Here is a 10896-nt window from a genome sequence, read left to right as displayed (position 1 = left end):
GGCAAGGTCTTTGATTTGATTTTGTAAGTGTGTCCTAAACTGTTAAATGATAGCCTACTCCAAAAATCTGCTCATTGCTTCAGCCATATCAGTGTAATGTGTAACACTGTGTCACAGTTAATTAAAAAAAAATCGTAAAAACTCACCTGTTGCTGAACTCACATCAAGCAGTTAGTCTTGCTTACCAGCTTATGTTGTTTTGTATCTAGTCACAAAATTTTGCTTGGAATTTTCACAAAGGAAAAACCTTACAAAGCAAACCTTTAAATAAATATTCTCGCATTAAACACAACTCAAAGGGCAACAAATTGGCATTTCAACTATAACTAATAAATTGCGCACCAAAGGTGACGACAACAAGGTTTCCAAAAATGTTCAAAACAAGTGTTCAACAGGTATGTATTCTACATAAATCTGGTTTTGTATTATAGAGGTATATCAATTAGAAAATATTTTCCAAAAGACAATTGTATTTAAAAAGTGACTATTTTATTTTGCTAGGTAAATGAACATGGGAAAATTTGGATTTGTGGCTAATTACACTCTTTATCACTGGTTAGGAACTGCCTGAGTGAATTTTCTCACAGTTCTGTTAAAACCTTCCCTTCAATCATTCATTGGTGAATCATGTAGAAATCTAAAATGGTGCCAGTGGGTTTGGATATAAAGCAATGCTTTTGATATAGCTGATCTACATACTACATGATGACTATCTGGGTTCATTGAAAAGTCAGTGTCCAAAAACAAGAAAAAATGCACATTACCAACACTGAGCAACAGCATGTCACTGGCCCACAAGAGACTGAAAATCCTTTGAACAGTGTTATATTGTGCTGTAAATGACTGGGCCATGCTTACTGTCTCTGTCAGAAAAGGCTCTCTGAAGATGTTTAATGATGGCCTTTGAATGAATTGGCTGTTTACCAGGAAGCAGCTGCATAATGAAGTCTGTCTTCACAAAGGCTGGTGACACTACATTCCAGGCAGCATTTCACTATATGATAAACAAATAAGCAGTTAGTAAACCTAAGTCCAACCCCCAGAAATGTTTGCTTGTGCTGTTATTTTAGTAAAAGTGTGCTGCACCCACATGATCAGCTAAAAATGTTTGTTTCAGTGTGTTACATAGTGACAACAGTTTCTTTTTGCGACACTGGGAATTCTTTGAAAAAATATCTGATCTCCACAGCTGACATAGTTCATTGAACCCTTTCGAAAAATACATCATTAATATCAGAAATGCTGATTCTTTTCATGGGAACTGATAAACTGTTGAAACAACATCATCCAAATGCACTGCCTCAGGGTTGGGATGGGTGGATAAATTCGGTGGTAGGACCGGATAGTAATAAATTGTTGTGGGGAAAAAAAAACAAAAAAAGTTGCACAGAAATACATTGCTGAAGTTAATTCCCCGGAAGCCCCCATGTGTTTTGCTGAGATGAAACTGGATGAAATGGAGAGAAAAATAGGGACAGAGGAATAAAGCAAATTAGTAACATAATCCACAGCAGGATCAAAAGAGTGCGACTGGATTATATTTTGTTGCATCAAAGGAAATGAAAGATGTTTCGGATCAAAGGCAGTGATTTTCAGCAGGAGAATATGGAGATGCATTATTGAGTATGGTGAACAAAGTGTGTGTGTGTGTGGGGGGGGGTGTATTTGATGTCATAACTTGGGAAATGTAGCCTCTCCTATTCAGCAGACCAGTGTAACCCAACCTGGGCCTCTCATTGTGTCTTTATTTGTTTGATTTCAAGGCAGGGGCATTACAATAAAGCCAATCTGGAAATGGGATCGGGCTGTGACTGATGGTAATTACTTGCTGTCTACACCATTAAGAATTTAATGTAATTTCAGATAGACTTTCCTGGAGAGAGAAAGAGAGAGAGCGAGAGACAAAGAGAGAGAGAGAGAGGGAGAGAGAGAGAGGGAGGGAGAGGTTGCATTGGCCATCGTTGGCTCCCTATGTTTATCTTTGCATGTATAAGAAGAAAAACATCTGCAATGCAAAGAAAAAACATATTTGAAATGTGTCTGCTTTAGAATGATGTCTTTTTAATAACCTGCATATAATATGAAGTATAGACCACTAATCCCTGGGGTCACAGTGAGTTCAAGAACCTGAATTAATCCAAGTCACCCCTACACTGTCCATTCTGCCCTGGTCTGAAGATGTCAGGAGGATTACTGCATCGGGAGGTGATCAGTCATGTAGAAAAGCTGTCTGGTATCTCGGCCAGGGTGACCCTCTTTCCAGCTGTTTCCAGCCATGTAAAACTCAAAGCAGGATTGCTGTAATGAGACAGAGATATCTAAATGACACTATTGAAGGTTAAAAACTATTAACCTTGGGTTTAAGGGTCATTTGAAGGATCATGTTAGCCTGGGGAATGTATAGATAAAACTGCTACTTGATACTGTACAGGAGGATCTGGACTTACTGACTGCAGAAAAAATTGCCAGGGCTGCTGACACAAGCAGCAGATTTGTATTTCAACAGACAAATCTGGATTTGACAGCATATACCACCACAAGCTGTGGATATAGTTATTTGAAGTAACAAATATAACAAAGTGTGTTAATTTCCATGCTAGCTGCTAACAAAACTTATGTCGGTCAGTTGACCACTTTGGACCAGACTGAAATATGACAACTAAGGGATGGCTTGCCATAAAATATGCTAAACGGCATTCAAGATGAAGATGTAAAGACTTTGATAGTAACGTGAAGTTCAACCTGAAAGCGAAACATCTAAAGATTAATGGATTGGCACAAAATTCGGTACAGACATTCATCGTTCTCAGATGTTATAAAAACATGACTCTGATGATCTCCTGAATTGTTATTTAATGTCACCATGAGGTTGACATTTGTCATTTTGAGTGTAAATTCTCAAGCATAGTGCTGCTGGGATAACACGTATTTGTAGGCTGAAAGTTAGCATCGCCCTAGTTCCCTCGCCAATGGGACTTCTCCATAGGATTTTGGAGTTTTGCAGAAAATAAGCTCTGTAGCAAACTAAAGCCTGCATACATGTTTTGTTAAGCAAGATTAATATTCACAAATGAACACATCTTTTATACATTTTGAAGCATGAATGCAATTGCCAGAAGTAAAATGCTAATGCTGCTGTAGGCTATAAACAAGATACATCATGGATGCATGACTTTGTCACCACCACTAAGCTTCCTACTACACTGTAGGCCTGTACACACTTGAGTGATTAATCTACAAGTTGCAAAGTTTGAGTTGGAATAGTTTGCAAAAGCGCAAGCCATAATAGCTTCCAAATTCACAGGTGGGGTATTTACTGAAAATCTCTTAAACCTGTGTTAACCATAAACATTATGATAGGCCACTAACCAAAAACCCATTCAAATTACCATTGAATTTTAGACAAGGAAACCGGAAAATGCAAAAATGCTAGCTCATTTCCTAGTTTCGGGACTTATTCCTGCAGCAGTAACTTTGGTGATCCTAGCCATCATATGGTCAAAAGTTCAATTTGTCCATTATCTACACTTAAGACAAACAAATTACATTCTCATCATCCTCAGCTATAGTCAGCAAATGTTATGATGCCAAAATGCGAAACCAAAATGCTTAACATGGTCAACATGCTGGCGCTAACAATTATTTCAAGTAGCGATAGTGTCAGAGAGCTGCTAACAGGTTGCAGACGCTTAGTCATGTTAAAAAGTGTTGATTCATGGGTATTTTTTCAGCATGTAGATTCTGATGATGCTGTAGGCCACAGCACAACAAAATAATGCATAAAAACTGAAGATAAGTAGGAAGAGAGGGTATATCTGTTATTTTGTCCACCCCATGAGAATCAAAACGTATGAAAAACTAACTAAAAAACATATCCAAAACATATCATTTCATTGCTGAATTAGGAATATTAATGCATTGCTGGAGTAGAAGAAACGTGATGTCACGATCAAACCTTCCCCTTTATTAACCAGAGCTATTGTTTGTTATCTCAAACAGGAGCATACTCTATCATCATAACAGCTTGGCTTAAGTCACAAAAGGCCTGAAGGGCTTGTATGACTGTTGTGTTTCCTGTCTGAAAGTGCTGAGGGAGAATGACTAATTGAAACTGTCGGAGTGGGTGAAAGAGAAAGGTGATACAATGAAATAAAACCTGCGAGTGTTATTACTGCAATTAATCATATGCTGTAATTATTTGCTCAGTGTTAAAAAAAACCCAAATGTAAAGTTGTGCAGAAACCAAATTTTGTATCACTTGGCTGCAAACAACCATTCTCTGAGCAGCAGACTTATTTATTATAGCCAGATATGGAATGAATCACCAAGGTATCGATTCAGTATTGATTCTGCTTGGTAAATGGGAGGTTTGATCATGACATAGCACCTGGCCTGCTAAGGGTGCAGCATTTGAGCCTGTTCCCACAGCGAAGAAATACTGAATACTTGTGCGCCATATTTTATCTAAAGTTTTCTGGATACTTTCCTGCACAGTGAAGGCATATAAAGAATACCCACAAATATGGTTTGATCTTGGATAAAACTTAAGCTGCTACCTGTTTAAAATTCCTTTTGTCAGGGACACTTTAAATGTTTATCTTGATAAAATCACAAATAAAAAAAGATACAATTATTACAGGTGTCTTTCACGCACAGAGATTAATTTTGTAATGCAAGACAGGAGGCTGCACCAGCATAGTGAACTTGCTTCCACTCAACTTGTTAGTAAAGGCATTCCTCTCTTTCTTTCTCTCCCTCTCTTACACACATAAACACATGTATTATACATTCTTCGGCTATCTCAAACAGCTTGACAGAAAACGTGCCCTTTCAAATCTGTTCAAGATGGTAACCATGTTGCATGCCTGACTGTCATTTCATGCAATTTGAGTTATTGATGTTATTACAGCACCTATATTGTGAAGAAATAACTGTCTGAATATACAGTGTATGTATGATTATCATCTTTCAGCCTATTTGTTTGGTGTACAGTCCGGCCAGAGGTGATTACTGAGGATTACACTGAGCTGTTTCTAGCCTGATGTGCTGTGCTTACACCACGTGCTTCCATCCTGAAATGCTGATTATAACTTGCGAAGCTGCATGTGTGAATACATTCCAGGCACGGGTTTGTTAATTTTTCCTGTTGTGTGAGAGCCAAACCCAAACAGGTTTTAAAAAGACATCATACAACACAGCACCTCACTTGGGAGTGTGCCTAGTTAACAGGAATACAAAGAGTCCTAAAACCTGTCTATACACAACATGAGCAGCAAACACACAAAGGTATAAGGCAAAGGAATATCAGCTATGCATAGCAAAAGGCACAAGGGGTTCATCAGGTGGAAGAGAAAGGAGCAAAATCACAACATTGTGCTTGTACTCAGATTAGAGTGATTGCAAATACCCTTCACGAAACATTGCTTGGAGTAAATGGATTTGATCCTCCAATGTTCAAGACAGGAGCAGCTGTAGCAACAAGTACAAGTGTGACTGTGGGTGTTACCACACCAGCTCTGACCTATACAGGTGATGACAAAAACAACACAGGCGCTCAGGCTTTTGATCTTTAACTGTTTCATGACGACCTGAAGTACAATGCAGTAGGTAATTTGTACAACAGATTTAATCTTGTCTGAAGAGGACGCTATCTAAACTGGGCTTGGTTCGACAAATATTATACTTAATTATTCATAATCTGCTGAAAGAGGTTCTCATTGATTTTCTTGATGTTACCCAGTCAGTATGGATTTGACCATGATGCACATTTAAGGTGTATTCACATACATGGACTTCAAATGGAAAATCAGCATGTTGTGTGTTTCTCAATTTGTTTCAATCCAAAATATAGGCCTGTTTTCTTATGGCCTGCTTTCAAATGGAATTGATATAATTACTTGAATACAATTAATTCTATTCAGCTGTTGTTTAGTGTTAAAACACATTAAACAACTTGCCAATCAACAATGAAAGTTGTGCCTCTAAACCTTCCTCAAGAAGTTCTTAAACACACACATTATATATTATACAAAATATGTACTATATACAGTATGTATGTGACATCAATACAGAAGAAACTCCAATGTATTATAAAAAATAAAGTATCTTTAATAGTTCATTTGATTTTCTTTCACAAACACTTAGCATGTTTTCACAGACACGTTGAGAATTGCACGATTGTGTAAAGACTGAAGCAGTTTCATGACAAAGAGGTTTGGACACAAACTGTAACTACTGTGAGCCTGAAAGTAGGACATCTGGTTACTAACCGTGGCTCTAAGACATCATCCAGGATTTTGTTAAGAAAAATCTTCCATTCAAGGTCCCCTTACAGTACTAGCTTTTTCCGGGGCTAAGGTTTTAAGAGTTCTTTTCTTTACGCCAGTCAAGTGCTTTTAGTTTCAGCAATGGATTATCATACTCATCATTCAGAATGCTTTGAAAGGGTATTTGTGCATAGTGTGTTAGCATATACAGTATACAACACAACTATAGAATCTGATGTGAGCTCTCCAAATATAGCAGGATTACAATACCTTATATAAAGTAATACATTTTGATTATCCTTTTCTGTGTCAATGATTTTTTTTAACATTCGTGGTCACTTTATGAATATAGATAAAGATTTTTTTGATAAATAAATACATTTAATTGTGCAGGGTTGTGTAATGAGATGCAAACTTTCTGAAACCATAATGAAGAAAGAAACATTTGTTGTGCCTTGAACTGTCTTTTGTCCTCTTCATGCAATGAAAAAGTTTTATATAAAGTTGTAAAACATTTTGTACAATATATACATAGGCTCTTAGACTGAGTAATCTTCAAGGAGTTGCTCTTATGACTTTGTAATGAGGCTGTTATTACTTTGAGGCCCATACTAATTTATTCCATACTTTGGTTTTGTGACGCTTCGCATCGGAATAAGTGTCATAGTTCAAAGAGGTTCAAAAAAGCAGAATAGAGAATGGTACTGTGTGCCCTTTTTGATTCACAATATATTGCAGTAAGAACAATCATTACATTGCACAAAGAGCAACTTCATGTAAGAACTACACTTCTTACAGTGGGTTTTGTAAACATTCATGTAAACAGTGCTGGTTTTGGATTTGTGGACAACTGAATATCAGATGTTTGAGATCGACCTGAGTTTTCTGTTCACAACCTGTGTTGAATCATTCTTCCTTTTTAACGGTATCTCCACTTCTGAGCTTTTCTTTCGGTGCTTTTTAAATCTCTTACAGCATATGTAAGATGTCAGTGAAACAACCATGAAGAACAGCCCAAGACATGTAACTAAAAGCACAATGAGGACGGGCTGACAGGGGAACATCTCATACCTCTCAGGCCCTTCTCTCATCTGGCCAATGTACCAGGGCCTCTCCTCTACTTCAATGTCAGCCTCTCTGGTCAGCAGACTCTGGATGTAGCTCTCATTGCTTACTGTTTCATTGACAAAAAAGTTAACCATGACTGTTGAATACAGCGGTTCAGGCTGACCATGATCACTGACCTTCACCAGAAGGCTGTAGAGGCCGCGGTTGCTGAGCTCCCTCTTTAACGTGATATTTCCTGTTTCTGGGTCAATGGCAAACGACCCTGGCTCGCCACCTTTCCTCTTAATGATACTATAGGCGATCACAGCATTCATGCCTGTATCCTTATCCACAGCGTAGACTTCCGTGATTGATGTTCCTGGTAGTGTATTGGGCAGTACTAGCATGTAAGACTGATTGGATTGAGGGAAGAGCACGATAGGTGGGTTGTCATTTACATCCAACAATAGCACGGTCACCATAGTAATGCAGGAACGCGCAGGCTCACCACCATCGATGGCCTCGATCCACAGTTGGTATGTCCCTTGTTGCTCACGGTCGAGTGATGTCTTGGCCCTCAGTGCCCCTCGGCCTGTGTCTATCATGAAGATGTCGCTGCCGTTGAGGATGGAAAGCGCCACCCAACCATTTTCCCCAGCATCAGCATCTGTCACAGAGAGGACCCCGATCTCCCCATACCCGGGGAAGTTCTCTGGCACAAAGAACGTGAAGTCCTTATTGATGAAGCGTGGACTGTTGTCATTGCGGTCTTGCACGGTCACCACCACAGTGGCTATTGATTCCCTCCTGGGCGTCCCCTGGTCCACAGCTCTGACGATGAACCGGTATGTCTCTTTCTCCTCACGGTCCAGCGATGTGGCCACAGTCAGGACACCTGTGACACGATCCACCACAAAGATCCCTGGGGCATCACCTCCAAGGAGGTAGATGACCTCTCCTCGGCTTTCGCTGTCCTGGTCAGTGGCTTGGAGCTGGGTCAGAAAGGTATTTGGTGGATTGTTCTCCTCCACAGATATTTTCACCAAAGATTGCTCAAACACTGGTGCGTTATCATTCTCATCCAATACCTGCACCTTGAGGAAGGTCTTGATGACGAGATCTCGAGAATTCTTAGCAACCACAATTAGATCATACTCCTGTGTCTTCTCATAGTCCAAGGGCTCTGTAGTCTCCAGCAGGTATTCGTTCTTTAACAACTGATAGGGGCCAAGCCTGAAGGGACCAGTCCCTTCCAAATGGCAGTCCACCCTTTGGTTCATATCGATGTTTTTGACAGTAAAAAAAGCTATTGGAGAAAATGTTGGCTCAGACTCCTTTACTGTCACCACACCATCCTTTTCTGGTGCAATGTAGCGGGGTATGATAGCAGGGGGTCCTGTAACAACTTTGATAATATGGACAGTAACCGTGGCAACAGCAGGAATACAACCAGGTCCATTGGCCAGAATAGTGAGTTTGTAAAATGTGGCCGTGCCAGTGCCTATTTTCCCTGCTAGCTTGATCACCCCTGTGATTTTGTCCAAATGGAACAAACTCCTGGTGTCCCTTGGCACACGTTCACTGTAAGCATAGCTGATCTGAGCATTAGCACCAAGGTCAGGGTCAAAAGCATGTAGACGTGCCAAATGTGCCCCTTTGGTGGTATTCCCATGCAGAGTGACATTAATTTGTGACTCTGTGAATTGGGGGCAGTTATCATTGACATCTGTGATGACAATTTTTAAAGTAGCTGCACCGAGTAGAGGAGGGGTCCCTCCATCCTCTGCAATGATATCTGTAATGTATTCAGCCTGGGTTTCCCTGTCCAAAGCATCCGTCACAATGAGAAAGGGTGTCAGCTCACCCCCCTCGTTCTCCTCCACATCCAGTGTGAACATGCCAAAGTCATTAACAAGCCAATAGGTCTGGACTCCGTGAAGACCCAGGTCGGGATCAACTGCAGACTGCTCCACTGCATACCGCGCATTGATGGGAGTGTTTTCCGGGACAGACATAGTGATCTCATCGATGGGGAACTTTGGCCTGTTGTCATTCACATCCTCAATAAAGATCTTAACTTTGACGAGCTGGAAGTACTGCTGAGGCAAAACAAACACATCCAGTGAGAGGACACATCCCTGCCCGTCCGAGTTATCAGGACAGAGGGTCTCCCTGTCAATCTCTGTAGCAGATGTGTAAAGCTCCCCGGTGGTATTATTTAGGTTCACGTACTGTTCACTGACCTTCTTTTGCAGGAGACTGAATAAAAAGGGGGGCTCAACAGTGAAATCCAAATTTAAGTCCACTCCAATGGCCCCTATGAAGGTCCCCCTGGGTAATCCCTCCTTTATTTTATAGACAAGCTCCTTTGCTTGGCTGAAATTTGCAAAACAGGAAAGAGGGCTGGAGTAAAGCAGGAGGATGCACAATCCCTGTAACACAAGATAATTAAAGATAATATAGTTAAATAGACTTGCATTATGGATGAGATTTGCAAAATGTATTATTATTCTGTGTGAACATTAATATTTGGTTTTATTAGCTCTAGGGAAACCTGCAACACTGATTTGAACTGTACTGTATTAAATTACACTTAACTCCCTTTGTGATAACTATTTATCCTTGAAATTAGATTGGTAAAGAGTTTAAGGTTTTTTTAAAAAAAAACACAGTTTTGAAGAGGAAAAGGGGCCTAGTCATGTCTCTGCCTTAATAGTATAAAATAGTATACACAGTATCATAAGAGGTACTTGCTTGTGTTAAAGTGAATTCAGTCTGTAAAAAAGAATTATGATCAAACTTACCCATATTCCTCCTCTTTTGCTAAGGCTGATGTGTCTGCTGTTGAACATGTTTATGTCCTAGTCCAGCACTTTCCACTTACAGCAGGAAGAGTGGCAGCTTAAGTAACCTAGGCATTTTGAGCATTGAGCAGCGCAGATCTCTGCTGAGTGCTATGCCTTATTGCTATCTGACTTGAACAAGTCATTCATCCCAGTGCTGGCTCAGGACACTCCCACCGTATGCAAATCAGCCCCTCGTGCTAAACCAATGAGGTCTGGTGGCCACCGGGAAAACGACTTCAGCAGATTCTTTTTCAGTGCATTCTGTCATGGCACATTAACACACACCTTTACTTTCCAAACACATGTATACACACACACACCCATGTTGTCAGAACCAGCTGCATTCCTTGTATTCCTGTGGCAAATGAGTGAAAGCATAATGATTACCAACTGAGCTTATGATGACATGGGAGACTAAGCAAGATGTAAAATATCCACAGCCGAGAGATTACATTAATCCAGCATTAGTTAAAAAACAAAAACTGTACAGACTGAATTAAAGCAAGCGTATAATGATATAATGATGATGCATAATGTTTCTTACAACCCCTAACCTTTGACTATTAATACATAGATAGATAGATAGATAGATAGATAGATAGATGCATAGATAGATAGATAGATAGATAGATAGATAGATAGATAGATAGATACATTGTTCCTAAATTTAGAATCAATGCAAGCTTTACAACAATCTGTGACATTACTTTTATGTTTGTTTCTACATATGTGGTGTA

The 10896-nt window shown here is 39.8% G+C and overlaps 1 protein-coding gene across 1 annotated transcript; it reads right to left on the bottom strand.

The window, feature by feature from the left end:
* Positions 1-6119: 6119 nt before the first annotated feature.
* Positions 6120-10234, bottom strand: pcdh20 (protocadherin 20). The gene is made up of 2 exons (XM_084357623.1): positions 10118-10234; positions 6120-9745 (listed from the first exon to the last, which is right to left on the bottom strand). Exons 1-2 carry the CDS (start codon positions 10163-10165, stop codon positions 7124-7126), a joined length of 2670 nt encoding a protein of 889 aa, XP_084213749.1. The 5' UTR covers positions 10166-10234; the 3' UTR covers positions 6120-7123.
* Between the last annotated feature and the right edge of the window lie 662 nt (positions 10235-10896).

This window comes from Pagrus pagrus (genome assembly GCF_965226575.1).
Source record: "Pagrus pagrus genome assembly, chromosome: 1".
In the NCBI taxonomy this organism is placed as follows: domain Eukaryota; kingdom Metazoa; phylum Chordata; class Actinopteri; order Spariformes; family Sparidae; genus Pagrus; species Pagrus pagrus.
This window is presented reverse-complemented; position numbering and strand designations above follow the sequence as displayed.

Excerpts from the sequence above, each read along its gene's own strand:
- pcdh20 (XM_084357623.1), bottom strand. The coding sequence starts at position 10,165 with ATGTTCAACAGCAGACACATCAGCCTTAGCAAAAGAGGAGGAATATGG. Across the intron at positions 9,746-10,117 it reads GCAAAAGAGGAGGAATATGG|GGATTGTGCATCCTCCTGCT; the intron begins GTAAGTTTGATC and ends CTTGTGTTACAG.